This window comes from Rhinolophus sinicus, chromosome 9 (assembly GCF_057876585.1).
Source record: "Rhinolophus sinicus isolate RSI-liver-muscle chromosome 9, RSI-T2T, whole genome shotgun sequence".
Classification (NCBI taxonomy): domain Eukaryota; kingdom Metazoa; phylum Chordata; class Mammalia; order Chiroptera; family Rhinolophidae; genus Rhinolophus; species Rhinolophus sinicus.
In genome coordinates this window covers 37,390,957-37,416,712 of record NC_142509.1, presented here as the reverse complement: position 1 = coordinate 37,416,712, position 25,756 = coordinate 37,390,957, and the positions used below count along the sequence as shown (strand labels likewise).

Here is a 25,756-nt window from a genome sequence, read left to right as displayed (position 1 = left end):
AACAAATACATAGGATTTTCTGATGTTGATAATGCCAGGAAGACAAAATAGGGTGATGGATAGAATGTGATGGGGGAATGGCTACTTTAGAAAGGTGCTGTTTTTGTCCATGTTATCCACTGCTGCAGTCCCCAGGCCTAGAACAGAGCCTGACATGGAGTGGGAACTGAGTAAATATTGTTGAGGGAGTGAAAAGTGTTCAAGGAAGGTCTCATTGAGAAGGTGACTTTAGATTTAAGAAGTTAGGGGGTCACCTATGTGGGCATTGGCGGGAGGCTTGTCCCCAGATGGCGCAAGACCTCATAGGTGACTGTCAGAGATTCGGATTTTATTCTGAGATAAGTAGGGAGCCATAGGAAGTGTTGGAGCAGGGGAATGACGTGAAATTTCATCCACGTGACATGGATGAAACTTATAAGCACATGTTGCCCCCCAAGCTCCACACGCAGGAGACCACGCTGCTTCAGCTTGTTTATGGATAAGTCTGATTCTGTGAGGGGGAATAGACCAACGGCAAGAGCAGAAGCTGGAAAACCAGTGAAGAGGTGACTGCATTGGTCCAAGCAGGTGAGGAGCCAGGGTGCTGCTGCAGAGAAGCGAACAGATTTCAGGTGTGTCTTAGAGAGAGCGCTGCCAAGACTTGCTGATGGGAGGGTGTTGGGTGGGAGGTAACTGAGGAGTCCAGGATGACTCAACTCCTTAACTTAAGCAAACAACTCTGTTGCCTTAGCAACAGGCTTGAGTTTTCTATAAAAAGTTTGTGTTTCTTTTTAAATTCTCGGAGCCTTTAAAATCTAAAGACATTAGAACATTAGCCAAGGGTGTGGTCTCAGCCCCAGATTGAATCAGCCCAGGCCGGAGTCCTCTCAGAGTTCACGGTCCCCGTGGAGCTGGGATGCCTCTGTAACCCTCAGATCCAGAGGGCGGTAAGTGACTTACTGCCCCGTCTGGAGTGGCTAGGGTCTGGTCCTGTCCCAGAAATGGCCTCCTATGGACGAATTGGCCTCTTGGCTCATCTGCTGAGAGGTGTGTTTCAGCCTGTTTTCTCTTATCACTGGGAAACAAATTAGGTTTTGTAATTCATCGGCCAGGTCAAGTTAATGATTAATTTGTGACCTGTGCTCCGAGCCCAGTGGGAAGGCCTAGCAGAGAAGTTTGAGGACACAGGCCTGCATGTGGACACAGAACCCGAGGCTTAGTCCTTCCCTGCACCCGTGGCTTCGGGTAGACATTTGGCCTTCAAGCCTCAGTGGCCACATCTGTGAAATGAGCCTTTGAAAATTTAATGAGGTGGAGGAGGCAGAAGTGTTTTCTTAGCTATACAGATGGTTGATACGATTCTCCTGCTCCCCAATTCTCCCCCAGCTTCTTGGGGCAGGAGCCCTGTCTTGTTCATCTTTGCGTGTTTTAATTCCTGGTATAGCCTCTAGCAGGGATGGGTAATTGTGCAAAGAATGAACTGGGATCCTAATTAGATCAGAGCAGGCTCATTGTAGGTAGTTCCCAAAGGTTCCATGGAGGAGGTGGCACCTGGTGAGTGGGGTTTTGGATTTGTGGGAGGCAGGAGTAGAGAGGTGTGTGTGTGGGAGGCAGTGAGCAGGTGGCCTTCCCGGCGTGGGCGCGTGTTGGAGAACACGGGACATTTGGATCAGGGAACTGAGGTGAGGCCTTGGATGGACAGGACAGGAGTTCACAGCTGAAGGTGGCGGGAAGCCAGTGGTAACCTCAGCTTCTTCACATTAAGCACCTACTGTGCGCACTTGCTGTGCTGTCTCTAAATCTCATCCCCGACCTTGCCACCTCGTGGCTATCACCATCCCAGATGAGGAAACTGAGGCACCAAGCTGGGAGTCTCTTGCTGGCGGCCACACAGCTAGGAAGTGATGGAGGTGGGGTCCAATCAGGTCTGTCCACACCAGTGCCCACCACAGAACTAGGGTGCAGACCCCAAATGTGAGCCTGTGTGATTTGAAAGTTTCTAGTAGCCACCTATTAATATTAAAAAAGTGAGTAAGGAACAGGTGGTGAGATGAGTGGTGTCTCCTTTTTCACCCAGCACATCCCCTTAGCCTGTGATCAGTATAAAATCTCTGGGTAACCATGAGTGTCCCTCTCTGAGAATTCCTACACTGGGCTTCTTCAAACAGAGAACAGGACCCATGTGTGTTGAATAAGTGAAAATAAGAACGATTCCACTACTGAAAATGGCACATGCATCTAGAATAGCTAACGTATGATATTTAAAAAAAAATGTTTTTCTTAACACGTCGGTGGTTTCTGGAGAGTAACTTCTCTGCCCGTCAGTGGAGTGTCACCTCAGAGTGGCCTTCCTAGGCTGCCCCCTCTGACATAATGGCCGGCTGTGTCACTATCCTTCTGGTTTGAGTTTTTTCCTTGGGCCTCGTTCCTGCCTCCATTGGGAAGCGCAGGGCTGCCCCGCTGTACCCCCCACCCCAACCCCCGGGCTTTGGGACCGCTTCCCAGCACCACCAGCCTGGAAAGGAGATGGCGCTGGCAGAGGGGCCTGTTGTGACCACCCTCAGATGGGAGGGTGGCCTGAGTCATGGTAGCTCACTGAGCCAGAAAGTTGTACTGAAGTTGTAATTTTTTAGGATTTACCTATTTGAAAAATAGGAAATAGCGAAGGATAAGTGTCTATGAAATTTTCATTATTTTCTCATCACACGTTTACTGAGCTGCTGCCTTGGCTCAAGCTGGACCCCCATCGGGCCGTATGCTCTGTGTATTTTCACTTTTTAAAATTTACTCTTAAACGTGAGCTATTAAAACGTACAGGAGTAAGCATCCTCAGCACTGTCTAGATGGCTTCCCCGTGGTCTATGTCAGAGCTCCTGTCGCTGCCTCCCTCGGCAGACACTGGCTGAAGGCCTGCTGGGCGCCCGGCGCTGCTGGAGGTCCTGTAGATACACCAGTGAACACAGCAGATGAGGGTTCTGTCCTCATGGGTTTATGGTCCAGCAGGGGACGCTGATGAAGAACTAGAGACATAATTAATTACAGTGTGTGCTGGAAGGGGACGAGGACCATGGGAAAAACAGGTTAAGGGAGTTCAGGAATTTGGGGGTGTGGGGGGGCCTTCCTGAGACTGGGGGCACGTGAGCAAAGATGGGAAGGGGTGAGAGATTTGACCATGTGGCTACCTCTGGAAGAGCATTGAAGGCAGAGATTACAGCCAGTGCAAAAGCCCTGGGGCAGGAGTGTGCCTGCATACACAAGGGACAGCAAGGAGGCCAGCGTGGCTGGGCTGAGTGACAGGGACCATGACAGCACATGGGGCCTGGAGAGAGCAGATGGAGGGGCTTGCAGGCCAATGTGGAGGCCAAAGGAGGCCAAAGGAGCTTTTGGGCTCCTTTTCAAGGAACAAAATGTTACACCTTGTTTTGTGTGTTTGAAAAATCCACGTAAAGAGGTCACTATTGACTGTACTTTTCCACAGCTTGCCTTTTTTTCTCTGAAGATTCTGCCTTTGAGACTTATCTCAGCAGATCTGCTTAGTTCGTTTTGCCCTCTGTGGTTTGTGTGGAAGCCTAATTTTCTTTGCTGAGGGCCTGCTGAACTGGCTGTTCTTTTCCTGAGATTCGACAATTCTTTTGCAGTCCTCTTGAATGCATGTGGGGCTTTCTTGAAGGCAGAGCTGTCAAACTGGGTTGTGACCCAATCGCAGGTTGGGAAAGATTGGGGGAAGTGGGAACCAGCATGTTAAAAGCAGAATGGAACAGGACAGAGTATCACAGTAGGAAATAATCTACTTGGAGTATAAGAGACACGCTGGGAACGTGGCTATCCTTTTTGAAGCTTCCGTTTCAGTCATTCCAGGTGTACAGTTTGTGGTCCTAGGGGTGGCAGGCAGTGTCTGAAAGCCAGTATTCATGTCCCCTGCTGAGCAGGGCCCCCGATGGAGGCGTGGGGCTGTGCTCACATTCACGTTCTCCTCCCTGTTAGGACACACCCACCGCTCCCCCAGGTGCCGACTCATCTGCAAACGGGCAAGTCAAGTCCGTTTCTCCACATCTTAGTCTGCACTTGATTTTCTCAGTTGTAATTTGTGTGCACCTTCTGGGAAATAGCTTGTTTTAATTTGCAGTTAAATCTTTTCGTAAGAAATTGTGTTAAGATTCACTTAGCATAAAACTGTCCATTTAAATCCGTTAAAAGTGTACAATATAGTGGCTTTTCATACATTGACAATGGCATGCAACCAGTATCATTATCTGGTTCTAGACCATCGTCATCACCCCAAAGGAAGCCCTGTCCCCGTTCATCAGTCATTCTGCATCCTCCACTGGCCACCACCAGCCTGCTTTCGGTCTCTATGGATTTGCCTGTTCTGGACACTTCTCGTAAACGGAATCCCATACTATGTGTTTCTCCGCGTCTGGCTTATTTCACGTGCCTTCCAGGTTCATCCGTGTTGTAGCCTGTGTCCGTGCTTCACTCCTTTTTAAGGCTAAATAATATTCCGTTGGATGGACAGACCACGTTGGATTCGTCCATTCATCCATCGATGGCTCCTTGGGCCGCCTCTGCCTTTTGGCTGCTGTGAATAATGAATAAATACAGTGCTCGTAGGCATGTTCATACAGACCCTTCGTTAACAGCTGTGACGCAGGTGTTCCCTGTCCTTCCTGATTTTGGCGGGGTGTATACATTTGATAAAACAACAGACTCCACTTACAGTGGATGGATGTTGCGGACCTTGAAAAAACAAGTGAAAGAAGCCGTGTGTGGCCTCTGTATCCCTGTGGGTTGTGTTTTGAGAAAGAGAGCATTATGGGCACATACGAAGACTCCTGTGATTCTGTGTATCTGAGAAAAGGCAAATCCATAGGGACAGAAAGTAGATCAGGGGTTGCCAGGGGCTGAGGGAGGGACAGGAGGCCACTGTGGGTAGCAGATTTTGTTTTATAATGAAAATATTCTGGAAGCACAGTGGTGTGGTTGCACGACTGTGACTATGCTCACACCATTGAGCTGTACACTTCAAGTGGGTGAATTGTGTAGTGTACGAATCGTGCCTCAGTTACACTGTGGAAGATGTTAGCGTAATGTCTTCAAGGTACCTGTGTGACGTCCTTCTTAAATGTACAGTTTGATGAGTTTTATCAATATATACAACCCAGCTGCGTGGCAACCGAAATTAAGATCTGAGACATTCTAATCACCCCACTAGTTTCCTGATGCCCTTTTGCCGTCAGTGCACGGCCGCTGCCCCCAGCCCCGGGCAACCTCTGATCTGGTTTCCATCCCTATGGTTTTCCTCTTTCCAGAATGTCATGTTTTAGTTATGTAGCTGTTTGTTTCTGACTTTCTTCTACTTAACATACGCTTTTGAGGCTCACCTTGTCGTCGTGGCATTGACCAGTAGTTGGTTCCTTTTTATTACTGAGTGTTGTTCCGTTGTTGGGGTACATGGCAGTTTTGAGGGACATTCGGGTTGTTTTAAAAACATGTTTGTTATTGGCCTGTTTGCTTAGGTAAGTCATGCTTTAAAGGCTTCCTTCCTGGCCTTTGCACAAGCTGTATCCCAGGACCAAAACACCCCCTCCCCCCATCTTCTTTTCCTGAGAAAGCCTAGCTCACAAGGCCCCCCTTCTAGGCAGCCCTCCTGATGGGTCAGGAATGGGTTGGGTAAGAGAGAGTGGCGTCCAACGAGGGGAGGGATCGCTTTGTCCCTCTCTCCCAGTCTTTGTGTTCCAGGCTGTGATCTTTGACCTTGGGGGAGGCGGCAGGGATAGAATCTTTGACCTTGGGGGAGGGGGCTGGGATAGAATCAGCTACTTAGGCAAAAGGCTGTGATCTTGGCCAGCATACTGTTATCTAATCAGCTGCCTGGTCCAGATGCCCCTGTTGGTGTGTGAGGAGAGAGCTGTCCTGCAAATCAAAAGCAGTGCAAAGTCCGGCCCCCACCTGAGGTGGGTGTGGGGCAGCAACCGGGCAGGAGGGTCGCTCACTTCATGCCAGGTGACCGTCCACTTCAGCCCAGATGCCCTGGGTTCTGCCCGGCCCTGCTCTGAGCACTTCACCTCTGTGAGTTTGTTAAAACCTCACGCCAGCCCTATGAGGTGGATGCTATCATTACACCTATTTTATGGATGAGAAAACTGAATGCAGAGAGGATCAGTGACTTGTCCACTGTCAGTCACCCAGCTGGAAGGCAATCGTCAAATGTTCCCTGTGGACGAGAGCCCATGAAATGGGATGGAACCCCAGTGCCCCAGATTCCCATCTGTTGGAGAGAAAGAGAGAGACACGAGGCTTTGTCTGGTGACTCACTAGTTTGGCCAATTTATCCCCAAAGCAGGGTGATCAGGCCAGTGGGTGAGGATGGGATTCTGGGATTCCAGAGGCTTCTCCGGCCCAGCTGCCTTTGCCAAGAAACGGTGGGGGCAGGGAAGCAGGAACTCGAAACTTTTTTTTTTTAAACCATTTTATTGAGGTATGATTGACATTTAAAAAGCTGTACATATGTAATGTATACAACTCGATGAGTTTGGAGAGAAGTATACACCTGTGACACCATTGGCACAGTCTATGCGTGAACATATCCGTCACCTCCAACCGTTCCTCCCACACTCTTGATTAACGACGGCTGTTATTATTATTGTTTTAGTTATGCAAGATGAGTGAGTCCTGGAGACTTCCGTACACCACTGTGCCTGTGGTGGACAGTTCTGCGTTGTGTACTTAAATATTTGCTGAGAGGGTAGATCTTACGTGTTCTTATCACGCACACACAGCAAGAAGGAAACTGGGACTCATGTTACCTTTTCTCCTGGAAGAGCGTGCTAAGAAGCAGACCCCTAGTTACCAGCCCTCTGTGTCTTTCCTGTGGGTGAGGGGATGGTAGAGAGGGCATGACGGGACCACCTCCCTCTGCTACGCCTGCCTGTGGGCCTTTGTTCTTTCTGGTTAGAATTTGAGGATTTCCTTCCTGGGTGACCGCCCCCTCCTGCCAGCAGTCTCCAGGCTGAGGTCTGAATTCCACTCGCCAAGCCTGTGCTGAAGGGGACTGGGGGGAATCTCCTCTGATCTTAGACTCATTGAGGGGTCTGGCGAGAGCCATGCAGCTTCTCGGGTCTTCAGTGTCCCCACCTGTAACACATGGAGGTCACCCACCTCCAGAAGATGATGTCGGCTTGGCATCGGGGTGGCCCGTGGGCCCGCTGTGGCCCGAAGATGTGCGATTGGGCTCTTAGCTGTGTTCGATTTTGAAAAATAAGCTGTTGATACTGAAACAATGGGGAGATTCCATAGAAAGATCTGGATTTCGGGTATCTCATGAAACATGGGAGGATCTGGAAAAACAGCCCTCAGGATCTCAGGGGCCTGGAGGGGTAGCAGCTGTTGCCTTTGGTTTGGGGGTGACTGCATCAGTTCACCACACTTACCACAGTTGTTCTCTCGGTTCCCAGATGGCTTGTTATTGTTAGGACTGAGCAGGGGGCCTTCCCCTCCCACAGCGGGCACATGGGGACCCCCACCTCTGTTCCCACTTCTCCCGGACACCCCACGGACGGGCCTCCTAGCCCTTGCACTGCAGAGCTGGGGCTGAAAGGGCTACACACTGACTTCCCCTCCCTGCCTTCATTTTGGGAGAGGAGCAGCAGGGTTGCCCCCCAGCCCCAGGCTTGTGGCCTTTGCTTCACACTGAAGGGATCAGCAATAATCTGTCACTGTGGACCCAGGCTCCCCGCTTCCCCTCCGCACACGGAAAAACAGGACCTTTCTGGCCAAAGGTCGGGGGACTGGGAATACTGGGAAAACAGCCTGCGGAGGCCTCATTCACTTACGTCTTCAGGAAAAGTGAGGAGGAAACAAACAAATAATACTTAGAGTGGCTGCCTCCAAGGGGCGTGGTGCTGGTCAGGGAGGTGCAGTGAAGAGTCCAGAACAAGGCCTGCCATGAGGTGCACCTGGAAAATGCTCATTTCATTGCTTTGTTCCTGCCGTGTTTCCCTGAAAATAAGACCGGGTCTTATACGGTGTTTCCCTGAAAATAAGACCGGGTCTTATACAGTGTTTCCCTGAAAATAAGACCGGGTCGTATATTAATTTTTCCTCCAAAAGACACATTAGGGCGTATTTTCAGGGGATGTCTTATTTTTTCCTGTACAGTGATCTACATTTATTCAAATACAGTCATGTCGTCTTCTTCTGGAACGTCGTTATAATGTACTAAATGCATCCGGCTGGCTGATGATCTTAACTGGGTCTGATTTTCGCAGGAGGTCTTGTTCTGGGGAAACACGGTATTGTGTTTATTACTTACCTTTATTTGCACCTATTGGATCCTCCGGTCATAAAAATGATCCTTGTGCCTCCCACAGCTGTTAGGAGGACGTGTTTATCACTAGACAGTTATTAACCTCTGAAGGCAAGTCTTTGATCTGATATTTTCAAGAGAAACCTACAAATCCAAATTTTAAGTTAAATCTCTCCTAGTTTTTTATTCTTGGGAATGAATTCAACTTTTCTTCATTTAAATGTTGTGTAGGTCAAATGAATTGCAGCTGAGACTGCAGAGTCACTAGCCCCTTGTACAGATGGGAAAACTGAGGGGACTGACTTGCCCTAATGGCCCTGGGGTCTGGCTGCCTCCAAATCTGCTGCTTCCCAGAGTCGGCTGGTTGGGGCAGTGGGGCCGGGCCTGACTGGCCAGCTCCAGCCCTCTGCCTCCTCCAGAGCCTCTGCCTATTGGTTCTGGCCATTTGGGGAGCGTGGGGGTGGCTGTCCTTGTCCTCAAAGCCCATGTTCAAAAGACGTTGGAAGGTGATGCAAGCCGCTCGGATGCCCAGCTTTGTGACATTGGCATCTATCTGATGGGCTGGTCACTCCCCTGGGCCTGGCTCTGAGGGGACATGAGCCTGGTTGGGGCCAGTGATATGGCTGGACTAGGGGGTGGGTGGGTTGGGTGGCGCTGGAGGGACCTCCCTGTGACACGGGCAGGCACTGTGGAGCTGAGGAGCAAAGCAGGGATTAGAGGCCAGTGTATTTGACAGAGGGACTTGCCAAGGGCTTCTGGCCTGTTTCCTTTGGCCCTTTAAGAGAATCAAGTTTTGCCAAGCTTTATGCATCAGGAGATTTCATATAGATTTCTGTATTTCTGGCTTTTCTTGGACCCCTGCTCTTGTTCTCATCTCCTGCTCACCTCCTCACAGGCTGTGCCCTAGCCACACTGGCCTCCTTGCTGTTCCCACGCTCTCTGTCCCAGCAACACCCTGCCTCAGGGCCTTTGCACTGGCTGTTGTTCCTACATGGACTTACCCCACCAAATCCATGTGCTTCCCCTGACTGCGTTTAGTGTTTGTCTTGGTTTGCTTCTTTGTTTTTATTTATAGTTCACCTACCCGACTGCTCTGTTTACAATTACAGTTCTCTTCTTGTCCTTGCTTTGTTTTCGTGACTCTCTGCCGTGTGGCACCCATTGCGCCCTAATTGTTTAGTCCCTGCCTTTCCCCTAGTAGAATAAAAGTCCCACAGAGTTGGGGATTTGGGTCAGTCTCCTTTGTTCACTCTCCTACCCCCAGCTCTTAGAAGAATGCCTGGCAGGTAGTGGGTGCTCAGTAAATTATTTGTTGAATGAATGAATGAATGAATGAATGAATGATACATTTGGCCACATGGTGCCATAAAGCAGCAGCTATTTCTTTTAGATGGGGCGTGGGGCTCCCATTTGCCAGGGTCCCCTGATCAGGCTGTTGTTATTGTTATTAAAACACATTAAAAAATACCAACATGACTAGATTACTTATTAACTTTAATTATGTAAAGCCCCTTTGTCAATGTACCGTGGGGATTGGTGGTGCAGGGCCGCTCTGGGCAGCCGTCGGAGCCCTGTGGCGGGCACGCAGGCGGGCGGCGGTCCTGGCCCTCCTCACGGCGTGTGTGTCTCGCCCCCAGAATGTGCGCATCGACCCCAGCAGCCTGTCGTTCGGGATGTGGAAGGACATCCCGGTCCCTTTCTACCTGTCCATCTACTTCTTCGACGTCATCAACCCCAAAGAGATCCTGCAGGGCAAGAAGCCGGAGGTGCAGGAGCGGGGGCCCTACGTGTACAGGTAAGGGCGGGGCTGCAGAGGTGGCCTGGCAGCGTCAGGGGCTCGGGGCAGGTGGGGGCGGGGCTGCTGTGCTGAGCCCAGAGGTCGTTCCAGAAGCAGGCCGTTTGCAGAGGGGGAGTGATGGTGCTGGTGATGTTCTGTGTGGAGCAGCGAGGCACCTGTGATGTGGGGAGGGGGAGGGGTGTATGGGACAGAGACAGAGGGACACGCGCACACATGCACAGGGCTGGTCTCTCGGCAAACAGGGACTTACTCCCCACACCTGAGCTCTTGTGGCACCCTACAGTTCTTCCCTAGTCACTCCTTCATTCAGCACATTTATTGAACGCCTACTATGTGCTGCCCACTGTGCTAGGCACTGGGGAAACAGCAGGGAGTAACACAGACAAAGGTCCCTGCCTCTCTGAGCTGACATTCTGGGGAGGGAGGGAGACAGATATTTAATAAGGAAATGAGTCTATCATATGATGGGAGGTGGTGAGTATTAAGTGCCGTAAAACGCAGCAGGGTCACGGGTCTGTGCATCTTTGGTGTGTTGGTCTGGCAAGGCCTCCTGGCCTTCTATGCAAGGGACTGAGCCATGGAGAAAGGTGTCTCTGGCAGAAGGAACAGCAAGTGCAAAGGCCCTGAGGCCGGACAGAGTGTGGTGTGTGAGGAACAGCAGGGAGGCCAGCGTGGTTGGCTGTAATGGGCTGGGGGAGAGGATGGAAGGTGAGTTCAGAGGTGGCGGCCCCACTGTGTGGGGTTTGGGGTCGAGGGCAGGACTCTGGAGAGCAGAGAGCAGGTGAGGGACGTGACAGAGGCTGCATGGCCACAGGCTGCAGGAGCCGTTTTTCCGTTGAGTTGGTATTTTCTGTTGCTCGTTGTGTGCCAGGCATCAGGACACAGTGGTGAAGAGGCAGATGCTGTCTGTCTGCTGAGAACGTGGGACCAAATCAAATGTAAGTGCAATTAGAAGCCAGTGCTAAGCAGGAGAGGGAAGGTTGCTCCAGGAGGAGGGCACTGCGTGTGCAAAGGCTTGGATGTAGGAAGGACATGGGCATGGAAGAGCAAGGAGCTTGGTACATGGGCCTGGTGGGCCAGGCCGAGGTGTGTGGCCTGAGAGCAGGGGCACCCCCTAGAGTGTTTTAAGGACGGAATCACCTTGTCCAGGGTGGAGAACGGGAGGGCTGGTGGGAAGGCACTTTTCACCATGGCTGGCCGAGCTGGGGGTTCACCCTTTGAGGGGTGGCCCACCCCACCCTGGCTTTCCTGGGGATGGCATGGGCAAAGAGGGTTCTGGCTGTTTGAGGCACACCGGGGTTCTGGGCAACCTGGCGTGAAAACGTAACAATGTGCCTGAGGTTTGGGAGTCAGAAACTACTCAGCATCAGCGGCATGCATTCACTCATTCATTCAACAAATGTCTATTGAGTACCTACCTACTGGGTGTCGGTGACTGTTCTAGGCACAGGGGACCCAGAAGTGGACAAAATGGACAAAAAATACTGGGGTGCCTGCAGTCGAGTTGGGGGGATTGGTTAAAGATGAATAAGTAAAGTCAGATGTTAGTATCAAGGGGGCTACCTAGGGGGTGTGGAGGGTGTTTCTGCTTTACGTCTAGAGATGACCAGAGTGGGCTCTCTGAGAAGGTGACATGGGAGTTTGGCAGCTTGACAGAAGCAGCTTGGCCAAGTGGAGGGGACGTGTCGGGATTTGGGGTGCTCCGAGGGGTGGTGAGGCTTGGCTGTGGCGCTGTCAGGTTGGAGATGTGCAGTCACCCGAGGGCCCCCGGGGAAGCCTGGAGTCGGCCCCACCTCTGGGCAGGCACCGCCACGCCGTGCAGCTGGAGCCCACTGACCCGCAGCTCTTCTCTACAGGGAGTTCAGGCACAAAAGCAACATCACCTTCAACAGCAACGACACGGTGTCCTTCCTCGAGTACCGCAGCTTCCAGTTCCAGCCCGACAGGTCCAGAGGCTCGGAGAGCGACTACATTGTCATGCCCAACATCCTGGTCCTGGTGAGGCCGTCTGCCCGCGGCTGTGCCCCTCGCACCGCCCCCATTCCCCGTCGCCTCCTGTCACGGGGCAGGCCCTGGTGGCAGGCCTGTGCTCATGGGGCCAGACTCTCAGCCCAGTGAGCTGCCCAGGCACGGCCCCCAGTCTCTGGTTTAGGGGTACTGGCCCAAATCGTTGTCTTTCCCTTGTCAATCTACAGATCTGAAATTTTCAAAAGGAGGTAGTAACGGGGGGCTGAAGGGGCACCCCCAAGCCATGTCATTGCAGCATGGCCTCCATTCTGTGCAGGTGAGAATCATTGCAGTAGCTGGATTGACGGGCTACTTCCCACATGTATCGGGGTTGCCTAGGCCACCCCCAGGGTCGCTGATTGGCCAGGAGGATTCATAGCACTTAGCAAAGGGTCTTGTGCATGGTTATGACTTGTTACGGTGCAAGGATACAATATAGAACAAGATCCACAGGGGGTGGAGACCAGGCCCAGCTTCCAGAGTCTTCTCCCAGGGGAGTCACACAGGACACGCTTCATTCCCCAGCATCAAGTTGTGACAACACATGCGGCATACATGGTATGATAACACATGTTATCATATCAGAGATTCAGCAGCAAGTGTGTTTTATCGGGCGCTGGTCATCTCTGCCTGGCACCCGAATCCCAGAGTCCCCAAAGGAAGCAGGCGGTGAGCATAAGCCACACTGTGTACACACAGTCCAGGCACAGTGAGCCCCTCTTATCAGGGAGGGAGGGTGCCCTCCTGAAATGCAGGTTCCCTGATGCCAGCCAGGGGCCAGCCTTTTTGGGGAGGGCAGCCTCAGGCCTGCCATGTTAACGTCTTCCTTCTAACACTCCATGTTAGAACTTAGTTTTCGGAGGGCTTTCCGTTCCTAATTTACCTTGTTTACTTGCCAGCAATCCTGTGGGGTAGGTTCAGTTGTTTTCTCCCTTTCTAGAGGAGGAAAACTGAAGAACAACAGAGAGGTCAACTGACTTATCCAAGGCCACTCAGCTAGTAAGTAGCAGATTAGGGTTTTGAACTCACAAAGTTGGAGTCAGGAGTGTGCCGCCCTCTGTCGCATTCAGCCCTCCATTGGATGGTTGAGGACCGTTGGACATTTGCTCTGGGCCTGGCACTGGACTGGGCTGTGGATCAGGGCTGAACTCACTTGGTGAGTCCATTGGATGGACAAGACAGAAGAAACTCAAGTAAATGCAGCCCGGAGCCTTGCGGCCACGTCCCTCAGAGTTAGACACGCACATTTTGGCAGTGAAGTCATTGTCCCCACTGATCAGATTGGCAAACACTCTTAGCTCTTGGGCTGTAGAAAAACAGGCAGTGGGCTGGTGCTGGCCCACGGCCCACGAGTCACAGTTTGCTCAGCACTGGTGTAGATTATTTCTGGAGGAATACCCAAGAACCCATAGCAGTGGGTTGCTTTGGGGGAGGAGAATGGGAAGAGGAAGATCAAAGTTTGGAGAGGGTCTTCTATTTTATTTTGTATCTTTTGTGATTTTTAAGAACTATGTTTATTACCTTTAAAAAGTTATTAATGTAGGGAGGCCTTTTCTGGCTGACCGACTGACTCCGCCCTCTCCTGCCCTCCTCATTCCCGCCCTCCCCAATTAAATAAAAATTTAAATAAATAAAAAAGTTATTATGGACCCTGGTGAGTTACCATGGAACCAAACCTCTATAGCCCATGTTTTAGGAAATGCTGGCTGTGTTCACTTTCCTACAGGTGGAGATTGCTTTTGGATGAAGTACCTTTAAAAAAATACCCCAAGTACCAAGACAGTATCTCCAGAGGAAAGCAAAAGTTAGAAAATAAATTCACTTGTATTTTAAGCACCTAGAGATTGGGTAGAGCAGATGTTTGGGGCTCTCAGTGTTTGCGAGAGAGATGAAAAGGGAATGGAGTAGACTCTCCATGAAGTCTCTTTTGGTTACATGGTGACAGTCAAAGGTGCTCCAAACTTGCATAAGCAAAAAGGGAATTTATGGGCTCACGTTGCCGAAGGGGCAGGGGTGGGGCAGGCTTCAGGTGTCCCTTCATCCAGGGCGCACAGTCTTGCTCAGATCTGTGTTCCTTTTATGCTCTGGCAGATCGGCCCCTTGGGGTGGCTACAGCCCTGCACATCCCAGGTTCAAGGCCAGTGGTGAGACCTCCTCTCTCCCACAGCCCCCAGTGGACCATCAGTTGTGGCTTGTTAGCTGTGATTGGGCCACATACACATTTCCAAACCAATCACTGTGGCTGGCAGGGGGAAGGTTTCTGATTGGCCAGGCCTGAGCTGTGGGGTTGGGGCTGGATCCATCAGCCATGTGGTCCTGTTACCAGAGGCTCAGAGAATTGTTCTGGATGCCCCAGACGCCCTAGATGGGTTCTTTGCCTTGAGGCCGAGCTTCAAGTCAAGGGGGGATGTCCAGCCTCTAACCCATGCTGTCCCCTGTTCTACAGGGTGCAGCGGTGATGATGGAGAACAAGCCCATGGCCCTGAAGCTGTTCATGACCTTGGCGTTCAGCACCCTTGGCGAGCGCGCCTTCATGAACCGCACGGTGGGCGACATCATGTGGGGCTATGAGGACCCGCTCGTGAATGTCATCAGCAAGTACTTCCCAAGCATGTTCCCTGTGAAGGGCAAGTTCGGGCTCTTTGCCGGGGTGAGTGTGGCCCATGCGAAGTTCACAGCCTGTGTCTTATTTTCCATTGACACAACCTGGATACCAGTGGCCAGCTTGCTTTGGAGTTGGCTGGGAGCGCTGGGGCTGTGGGTATAAATGGCAGAAAACCTAACTCATACCAGCTAATGAAAATAGAGAATTTATTGCCTCATTTAACTGCAAATTCTAAGGATGGATTTGGGTACAGCTTGATCCAGGCTCAAATGACGTGATTGGGGTTGAACTTAGACAATTGGTGTCTGTTGCTGGAAGAGGAGGGGTGGCTGCTGGGGAGGCAGACCACCAACGTCGACTATAGCATTGCTCCGAGCTGCCTGATTTTCTTAATCTTGACCTCTGTAACCTGGTAGGTTTACCATCCGTAGGGTATGGTTTCCATACTCAGCATTACCACATGGTCCAAGATAGCTGCTAGAGCACTAGCTCTCACATCCACATTCCAGGCAGCACGGCGGCAAGGAAGAAATGATGGGGGTTGGGAGACAGGTAGGGAAGTTGAGGCCAAAATAGCACGTCCCAGCTGTCTCCCCCATCAGGATGGAGAAACCAATTTCTGCTTACTTTCCAATGGCCACATCTTAGTCACGTGGCCGCACCTAGCTAAAGGGAAGCTAGGAAATGTAGTCTTTGAGCTGGTGAGTGGATACCCTGAGTAAGGTTTGGGTTTTCTTGTGAAGGAGAAAAGGGAGAATGGACTTTGGGTAATAACTAGCAGTCTCTGATACACTTAGTCTATTATAATTATCATTTAAGTATCCCTTTGGGTGAGCATTTATTAATTATAACAATAAAGACTAGCGTTTTGAGTACTTACTATGTCCCAGTCACTGCACTCGCAGTTTTCACACAGTAACTATTTTAATAGTCCCAGTGCCTCTTTGTAGTGGCTCCTGTTTGTCTTTCCTCAGAATGGGCTCAGGAATCTCTGAATGAACAGGTAACATGACACACAGGTGGTAGGAGGCCAGAGCAGGGCTTGGGACTGGGCTCTGCTCTGGAGCCTGTTTGCTGAACCAGCTGGTGGTCGATTTAGCCATTTGGCCAGTAAACAACCCTTACTGAGTCCCTAACATGTGCTACGCCTTGCGTTGCGCGGCCTCCTCAGAGGTAAACAGTGCTTCTCCATTTCACCCAGCAGTCACCACTTCTTTGTACACTTTGTGTGTCTTTGCTCTGAGTCAGAGACCTAATTCTAGGAAACACCCTTAGAGCGCCAAAGCCTGGGGCTTACTATCTAGAAAGTGCTCGACACACATTGGATTGGTCCTGTATCCATTAGGATAGCCAGGTTATGCTGCGTAACAAGCAGCCCCAGAATCTCAGTGGTTCCACACAGCGAAGGTTTATTTCTTGCTCATATCCAGTGCAGGTAATAACCAGGGGGCCCTCTGCTCCTGGTGGTCGGTCAGGGACCCAGCTGAGGGAGGCTCTAGCTTGATACACACGTATGGTCACCACAGTGCGGCAGAAAATACGGTAAAATGTGTGTGCACTGACCAGCTCTTAAAACTTCCACTCGGAAGTGACATGCCACTTCTGCTTCTTTTTCATTGACCAAAGAGGTCACCTGGCCATGGTCGATTTTAAGTGTGTATTGTGGGCGTAGGGGAGGGGTGGCCCTACCAATCACCTGGGTGGAGAGAACCCGACTCTTCTAGAATCACAACAGAAAGGTGGATGTTTTCTAGGAGGGACGTGTAGTCAGGCGCCTGCCCCCGCCAGGAAGCCCCCAGTCTTCCTCCTTTGGGTCCCCAGGCACTAGGGATGCAGGAACCGCCTGCAACTAACCGGGCGGGCTTGAGGGCGGCCCCGGCTCCAACGCCCACCCCGTCCTGAGGCTTAACGATGCTGTTTTGTGCCGTGTTCACAGCTCAACAACTCTGATTCTGGGCTCTTCACCGTATTCACTGGGGTCAAAAACTTCAGCCGGGTCCACCTCGTGGACAAGTGGAACGGGCTCAGCAAGGTGAGAGGACAGGATGGGGGGGCCACTCTGGCCACCGCCCAGCACCTTCTTCCTCTTCAGCCTCGGAGGGCGGTCCCATCTGTGAGGGACAGCGCTCTCGGAGTTGGGGTTTTACCTGTGGGTAAGGCTCAGTGAGCTCTTGGTTCCGGGGGGATGGGTGGGAGCGGGACAGAAACCCGACTTACGTAGCACCTAGTGTGTACTCAGAACTGAGTTCTTTCTTTCCTGTGGTTCTTAAGTCACAAAAACATTTCAAAAATATTACGCTGATGATATAAGCATCCATTGTATTAAAATATAATATTAACTAAACAGAAAAATTATACTAGAAACACAGGAAGACATTCACATTAAAACAAACAATGAAACAATAGGGACAGATCTCAGGTGCACTTTATACCCCCTTCACACACCAGCTTCATGCCACCCTGAACCACAAAGTTCTCACTATTGAGTATATTCTTCCTGTCTGTTCTATGCATTTGTATTTCTGTCTGTTCTATGCATTTCTCTCTGTGTGTACATAGAGAAACGTGGTAGGGTTTTCCCTTCTGTGAACATAGTGAAATTAGACTGTGTACACCGTTTTGCATCTTGCTGTTTTCACTGGCGTGGCCTTTCCTCATGCACGACAACGATTGTGCACTGGTGTTTGTTGCTCACATCCGCCAGATGCTCTTCCTGCTCACAGGACACAGATCTGTGGGCTGGGGACAGATTCTGCCCCGATCAGGTGCCCAGAGCAGCCCAAGTACCATTTGTAACCAGTAATAACCGTTCTTAGTGGAGACTATTACAGTTCTCTTCAGCTTGTTTTTTCAGTATAAAAGATATACATGTCCACGTGATTAAAAGCACAGTACAGACGGGTAGAAAGGGAGAAGTCTGTTATTTTCTGTCCAGGTCTCACTTCCCAGAGGCAACTAGGGTTTTGAGCTCTTCTGGTGGCTACCATTACGATTTCAGCTGGGTTTAGGAAATGTCTGGTGCCTTCCTCTCTGAGAGGTGAGGCTGTCAGCATCCCACCTCCCACCCCATCCACTCATCGTGCTCCTTGCAGATGTGGGTGATAGGCCCATTTTGCAGATGAAGAAACTGAGTCCACAGTTGCACACTTAAAGATCCATAGTTAGGGAGCAGGGAGGTGCAGTCGACACTCTCACTGGCTGTCTACACAGCCTGCTCTCCTACCGTGCCATGCTGTCTCTCTGAGGGAACTGTCTTCTGTCCACAAACAGTGTTGGGAATTGAGTGGTGACATCTACCCCAGGTCACACGGCCTGGGAAGTCGCAGCTCAAGTCAGGTGTACAGTGCCCGAGAGCATGCCCTGTCCTGAGCGGCTGTGTTTCAATGTCCCCTGCAGGTCAACTTCTGGCATTCAGATCAGTGCAACATGATTAACGGAACTTCCGGGCAGATGTGGGCACCGTTTATGACTCCTGAGTCCTCGCTGGAATTCTACAGCCCTGAAGCCTGCCGGTAATGGCTCTTCGGGGGGACATTCTGGCCTCGTAGACGCTCACGGCCCAGACAGGCGGCTTTTGGCTATACCACGGAGAGCCAAACTCCAGCTGCTGACGCTTTTCAAAGCCCAGAGAGAGGCTGCTAGCAATTGTTGGGGCGTGGGTGGTGGTGGTGGTGGTGGTAGTGGGCAGGAAATGCTCAAGGTTGCAGGGGGTTGTGAAGTAAGACAAGCAATGGACAGCCGGTGGCGTCTCTCTGGCTGCCCTGTTTTCCTTCCGGATGCTGAGACATCTGGACGCCTCTCCCATGGCCCCTTCAGTCGCTGGAGTTGCAGCCTTGGAGGTCTGCCCTCTGCTGAGGCCCACACCGGACAATGGATCCTGGAGCCCTCCTCTGGGCGTTGCCCTGTCCTCTGCTCCACACAGGCCACTCTTTCACTTGGGGACTCACTAATGTGAGCTCTGAGTCCTCTGCCTTCCCAGCAAACCTTTATGGAGTCCATCTGTGCAAGGCACTGGTCCAAGTCCCTGTTCCCCAGGAGCTTCTGTCTTGGCAGGGGGCTCAGGCAGACAAACCCGGGGTGGGGGGGTGTCAGAGGGCGGGAAGAGCTTTTGCTCTGCGTGTGTTCACTTATTAAAATGAGACATTGCAACCTAGAGAAAAATTGCAAGGAAAGTGTAAGTCGCCCCACCCCCCATACTCTCTTACGTCAGTTTTACCAGTTGTTTCTCTCCTGCCCCGTCTGCTCTGTCGTTACCCCTCACTTCTGTCAGGGTAGATTTTTCCTGGGCCATTTGAAAGTCAGTTGGATGCCGACATACTTCAGTGGGTGTTTTCTAAAAACAAGGACATTTTCTTCCATGATTGTGTTACTGTCCTGATGAGGACATTCAGCATTGAGGGAGTCCCACCGTGTAGGCCGTTGCTGTCCAATAAAAGCATAATGCAAGTCCCACTTGTAATTTGAAATTCTCTAGTGGCTGCGTGAAAAAAAAAGGGACGAGAAATAAGTATAATTAATTTTCATGATATGTTTAGCTTCACCCAGTATACCCCAAGTATTATCATTTTCATGTGTAAACATTGCAAACAAAACATGGAAGCGACGTTTTTCCTATTTGTGGTACCAAGCCGTAGAAACCTGTAGTCACTATACACTGATAGTGCATCTGCGTGTGGCCTCGTACCACGTCAGGGCCTCCAGGGCCACTGTGATTGATGAGTGGCTCCGGCCACAGCGTGGGCAGCACGGTTCAAGGCCATGGTCCATGTTCAGATTCAGATGTGCCCTCGAGAACTACAGGAGAGTGAACGGACGGAGAGTGATGGGGTGTGGGGCGTGTTGGTGCCCCCGAGGAGGTGACAGCTGAGCCTGAGTGAGAAACTGAAGTCTGATGTGTAAGGATTCCAGGGCAGAACATTCCAGGCAGGGGGCGTGGTAGATGCAAAGGCCCAGGGGCAGGAGGGAGCATGTTGGAGGAATAGGCAGGGGCTGGACCCCATGGGAGCTTGTGGGCCATGGTGAGGGCGTTGGATCTTACTACAGATTAGACCGGAAGCGACTGCAGTGTTAAGTGGGGATGTGATCTAGCCACTTCTTGTTTTAAAGCTCTGTGATGGCGACTGGGACCCGGGAGGTGTCTGCAGGTGGGGGGAAGTGGGGCCTGGTCGCAGCCACTGTGTCTTGTGTCATCCTCCACCTTGTCTGTCCCCTGCAGGTCCATGAAGCTCGTATACCAGGAAGAAGGCGTGTTTGAAGGTATCCCCACCTTTCGCTTCAAGGCCCCCAACACGTTGTTTGCCAGCGGGACCAACTACCCGCCCAACGAGGGCTTCTGCCCGTGCCTGAGGTCGGGAATTCAGAACATCAGCACCTGCAGGTTCAGTATGTGCCATCCCTGTGGGAGGGCAGGCGGGTGGGACGGGCGTGACCAGGGGCTTATCTGCCCTGTTTCATCTCTGGCCTCTGCACTCTTGATAATCCCATTAGGCCAGCGATAACGAGGCAGAAGAAAGGTAATGTGGAAAAAAAAACCATGCTGTGTGTATAAGCTGCTGTTGTAATAAATTCCTTTAAACTTAGTGGCTTAGCACAAAAATCATGATCGTAAACAGCTCTGTGGTTCAGAATTCCGACATCCAGTCTCTCTGTTCCTCCCGCTGCGGTCTCATCTCGGACCCTCTTCCACGTCCCTCTTCCAGCTGAAGAACCCTGCAGCGCATGTTAGGCCCACCCGGGGAGTCCACACCACGCTCCCTGTTTGAAGGCCAGCTGACGAGCAGCCTCGTTCCCTGGACGCATAACCTCCCATATTCATGGGTTCTGGGCATTAGGCCGTGGCGAGCAGCGTAGCTCTGCCTCCCTCCCACACCGTGACATGCAGCATGACAGTGAGGCTCTGCGGGAAGGGCCCCCCATCTGGGAGGAAATGAAGCCGGCAACAGGATTGTAGGCCTGTGGAAGCTCCTTTGCAGTGTGCGATTGCGGGCTTGGGTGATCGCTGTGCTGGCATGGGGTCCTCTGGCATCATCAGTGTTTTCTCAGTGCCAGTCCCCAAGACGCCCCCACCTCAGCTGCTCCATTTGGACCCTTGGGTGTCAGCTCCATTCCCCTCTTTTCACCCTCGTCCACTGTGTCGTCAAGCTCAGTCTGCTCTGCCTCCAAATTAAACCCCCAGTTCTTCCTCTCTCCTCCCCTTGCCCCATGGTCCAGGCCTCCAGCATCTTCTGCCGCTCATCCACACCTCCAGCGGGACCCCTGTCGCTTGGTTGCCGCTCTACGTCCGATCCATCCCCCAGACTGTCCAGCACAGTCACCACTGGCCTCGTAGGGCTGTTGAAATTGAAATTGGTTTGAATGAAATCAAATGAAAAAGGCCTTTCCTTAGTCATACTAGCCACATTTCAAATGATCACCACCCACGTGTGTCTAATGACCACTGTTGGGGACAGACCGCACGGAAAGGGAACACTTCCACCGTCGTAGAAAGCGCTGCTGGACCCTATTCCAGAGAGCAGCTCCAGGGACCTTTCAGAAACATGGCTGGCTGCCCAGTTCTGCTTCAAATGTTGACACCTCCCCGCACACATACAGCGAAACCCTTACCGTGGCCTTGGTGCTCTGTAGCAGCTGGCCTCTGCCGGCCCCGCTAACATAATTTCTTCCTGTCTTTCCCCCCGCAACTGTACTTCAGACCTGCACTGCCTCATCCTAGCACATCTGCCGAAACAACTTCACAAGTGCAAGGGAATTTAAAAATATTTATGTACATAAAGTGCTTTACGTTGAAATAAACATATATACCAAGAGGTGCCCAAATGACACGTGCGGTTTTAATTCCAGAAAGTGAGCACACCCATATCGTCAGCACCCCAAACAAGAAACAGAATAGAATCCGCCCCCGATGTCTCTGTGTTCTGTTCTTCGCCACTGGCCCGACTTCCGGCGCCACATAGCGTTGCCTGCCTTTGGTCTTTCTGTGAATGGGGTCAGAAAGTGTGTGCTCCATTCTTCTCATTTTCTGGCCTCTTTCGCCCAGTATCACGTGGGTGAGCCCCACCCCCGCTGTTATGGGTGCTGTAGATGCCCTCTTTGCTGTCTGGCGCTCCGTCCTGGGGAACACACCTGTTTCCTTACCTCTACTACTGCTTGTGGGCATCTGAGTTTCTGGGCGTTTGAACATACCCTAGTGCAGCCAGGAACATTCTCGTACATGTCGTTTGGCGTACCTGCATTTGTGTGACATTGAACCTGAAGATAAGAAATTCGCACATATTTCCCTTTCCAGGCCTTGAAAGTCTCTTGGACCCAGAGGAGTCTCTCTCCTTAAACCTCTGTGCTGTGTGAAGCCTCAGACTTGCCCCATAGAAACCCTGAGTTGTAACCCATGGTGATCCTGGGCAAGTAGGTTGGTCAAATGCACCATAAAGCTATAAATTAATTAGCACTGATTACCTGGGCAGGTTCTCTCAGTCTGTTTGGAAATAAAATAGAAAGATAACACACGCACACATGCGTGCTATTAAAAAACCCAGTGGGCTTAGTGTCTGGAGCCAGGGCAGGTGCTAACTGATTGGTCCAGCTCACTTCGGTCTCCCCCTGGCCTTGGACACATGGCCTAGGGGCTTGTTTGAGATTCACCACCTTTTAGGGCCTCTCTTGGTGACTGCCTCCTTACCAAGGGCCTCAGAGTTTCGTCACCTGTGAAAATGGGGTCCTCATGTTTGCTCCGATGGTCTCCTTTGACGGTGGAAATGGGAGGATGGGAAGTGGAGTTTTTCAAATTGTATAACATTGTCCCTTGAGGCACTCAAGATGACTTCAGAGGCGCAAGGAGGCAGCTTTGAATAACATTGACTTAACACGGCAAAAGAGGGCTTCTCTTTTCTGGTCTTTTTCTGCCCTCTGACTACCTCCAGGAGAGAGTCTCTGTCGATGCTACGAGGATTTGAACACCTGTCCAATACTCATCTATCTCTCTTTTTAACAGAGAAAGAGCAGGTTTCAGGGTCAAAGCCTTGTGCCGGTAACAGTGTCTCATTAGAATGTATAATGTTCACTGGCTTCCATTGCATTTATTCCTGTATTTACTTTCTAATTGTGGCTAGCGTTTGCCAGTTATAGTTCAAATGTAAAGCCCCCCCCCCCCTAAAATATAGCTATTTAAATAAAGCAGTGGCAGTTGGTTCAAAGAAGCACATTATATGACGGTGTGGGAGGGTAAGCGGATGTGGCAAAATGGAAGCGGTACTAGGATGAATGAATTCATGTTGAGAAACTTTAAGGCGATGAATGGAGAAGGACTCTGGGAAGAACGAAGTCAGACATCGATAAATCCCCAGCTTTTATTTCAAACCAGTGCTTGGTTTTGCAAAGGAAAGCAGGAAGAATCCAGACGCTTGAGGTTGCCAGATACACACAAACACGAATGCCGGTCTAGCTGCAGATGAGCGGTTGGTTTTAGGGAAGAAGACCTCCTGAATTTCGTTTGTTTTCTCATTCTTTATTCTTACTGAGGTGAAGTTCACGTAACATAAAATTAACCAAGTGTACAGCTCAGTGGCAGTTAGTACATTCATGATGTGTTGCCACTACCTCTGTCTAGTTCCAGAACATTGTCACCACCCTGAAAGGACACCCTAGATCCATTAGCAGTCACGCCCCTCTCCCCTTCCCCAGCCCCTGGCCACCACCAGTCTGCGTGCTGTCTGTGATTTGCTTGTTCCGGGTCCTGGTAAAATTTTGAGAGGCTCATTCTTTTTCCTCGTGAACTCATTGTCCCCAGGCCTGTTGTACGTTGCCCTGAGCACTTGAGGGTGAGCTGGCGTTTGTCTTGCTTGCTCGGTTAATGGAGAGGTTTGACCACACGTTTCTGGGTGTGAATTTCTCACTCAGGGCTCCCGTCCGTCCCTATTCATGCATGCTGACGTCCATCCTGCAGACTGGCTGCTGGGAGAGAAGCAAAGCAGGTGTGTCTTCTCCCCTCCTGTGGACGTTAGGGAGACCTGCCCACAGGTGTACACACCTGAGTCTCTCTGATCGTCGCTGTGTTGCCTGCAGAGGACGGCCCAGGCTGCTTGGCTTGGCAATCGAGATGCCCCTCCCCCCACCCAAGTTCAAATCTGGCCTCCACTTACCTTTCTATCCTGAACTCCCATGACGCCCCTCCACACACACACACCGTCTACTCCATTTGCCCTTCCCCACCTCCTGCATTTGCTCTGCCATCCCTTCCACCTGGAATGCTGTGCCCTGACCTTGGCCTGACTTCTGTTGTCCATCTTTTCCTTTCCCTCCTCTGACCTCTCCTGCCAGAATCAGCAGCTCCAGCGTTACCATTCCTCTGGCACAGAGCTTGTCCCTTGCTGGCTTCCCATGCCCAGCACCTTTTGGGTGCTTGGTAAACATTTACGGACTGAATGAAGGAATGCTCTCTGTCTAGTTATTGTTGTTTGCATCTTGTCATCGTCACGCGGTGCTCTGCAGGCAGTGGTTGCGTTTCATCGTCTGTGCATCCCTGCGTCTGGCTCAGGGCCTGGCATGAAGCCTCTGGACGTGCCCACGCATTCTCCTTGTCTGACGCCCCCCTCTCTACCTTCTGCCTTCCAGATGCACCCTTGTTTCTCTCCCATCCTCACTTCTACAACGCCGACCCTGTCCTGGCAGAGGCAGTGCGTGGCCTCCACCCCAACGAGACAGAACATTCCTTGTTCCTGGACATTCACCCGGTAAGCCCCTGCTTGTCAGACTGTGGGGAGCAGGGATTTCTGATTGGTCCAGACAGTGGGGAACGGGGATTTCTGATTGGCCCCTACCAAGCTATTGTGGGAAGTGATGGGAAGCCTGGCTTTCTTTGGCAGTGATAGCTTCTAGAATATCAAGCCATCAAAGGTCCCTACTTTGCCCTTTGACTCCATAGTTCAAGGGCTTTATTGTCTCTTTATAAGGACATTATCTCTATAAAAGGACCATAAGACAGTAAATTAATTAGGAATTATCAGCCTGCAAATTAGCCAGAGGCAGTCTTCTGACTGTGCCAACACACCATAAAGATCGTTTGGTATCAATGAGTATCGTGCAGGTAAATTGGGTTCCGGGGAATTTGTCCCATGTGACAAGTCTGTGTGACGATCAGGGACCAGGAGGGTATCAGACCTGCACAGTGACCCTCCCAGGGGTGTGTCCGTAGCTAGTTGCCTCTTCTCTGTAAAATGTGCCCATGTCATGTTTACCATTGATTCAAAAATTCTATGGGTGTCCTAAGTGGACACTCGTCTCCCCCACAGGCCTTTTTGAAGCTCTTCTGTCTGCTTGGTGCTGTTCCACACCATTTCTCTTCATAGTGCTCAGGCTTTCCTAGCCACTGACTCGACCTGCCAGCCCCTAGCACTCACCTTCTCTCTCTCTGTGACTGAAAACCTAGGCTAATGAAGTCTGCACACACCTCACATTCAGCAAATGTTTCTTGAGTCTCATTATGTTCCAGGTACTAGCGAGGTACTTTCCCATGCATTAACCCACTGAATTTGCACGGGGACCTGGGGGGTGGGCCCAGGCGCTCCCATCGTACAGATGGGGAAGCTGTCGTCCACATACCTTAAGTGACACAACTAGTAACTAGGATGGTTTGCTCCCCAAGGGAAGGGTCTGTTCTGTCTTATTAATTGCTAGAATTCTAGCAGTTAGCAGAGAGGTACTAGTATCTCAGTAAGTGTGGGTTTGATAAATGATTGAGAGAAAGTAAGGGATAAAGCTGAATTCAAATACAGGTCTTCTGACACCAAGCCTTCTAATGCCCACCGCATTACGTCCTGTATTAATATATAGTTCATATTAATTATGTTGGTATTAAGTCCCATTAATATACTATGTGTCCTCTATTAAATTCATTCTTTATTGTTAGGAATGCTAAGGCTTTTCCATACTGTTTTAAATTTTTAACCAGGTTTTAAAAGGTTTTTATAATAAAGCTAGAAGATAGCATGCACCTTCTCTCTTTGTTCATTTATCTTACTGCCTCTCTCTCTCGGCTGCCTTCTGGGGAACTCCAGCGACAGCACGATCG

The 25,756-nt window shown here is 51.0% G+C and overlaps 1 protein-coding gene across 6 annotated transcripts in view; it reads left to right on the top strand.

Annotated features, from left to right (window-relative positions):
- The window catches only part of SCARB1 (scavenger receptor class B member 1), a 63,222-nt gene that overhangs the window by 23,744 nt on the left and 13,722 nt on the right, over positions 1 to 25,756 (top strand). For 5 of the 6 annotated variants that reach the window (XM_019748754.3, XM_019748757.3, XM_019748753.3 and 2 more), the window contains exons 2-8: positions 9,922 to 10,079; positions 11,939 to 12,080; positions 14,536 to 14,739; positions 16,631 to 16,726; positions 18,091 to 18,206; positions 19,910 to 20,076; positions 24,301 to 24,419. In XM_019748754.3, coding sequence (XP_019604313.2) covers positions 9,922 to 10,079; positions 11,939 to 12,080; positions 14,536 to 14,739; positions 16,631 to 16,726; positions 18,091 to 18,206; positions 19,910 to 20,076; positions 24,301 to 24,419 — 1,002 coding nt within the window. Of the gene's footprint in view, positions 1 to 9,921; positions 10,080 to 11,938; positions 12,081 to 14,535; positions 14,740 to 16,630; positions 16,727 to 18,090; positions 18,207 to 19,909; positions 20,077 to 24,300; positions 24,420 to 24,955; positions 25,679 to 25,756 lie in introns of those variants that run through there. The other variant, XM_074321688.2, reaches the window with a different exon arrangement.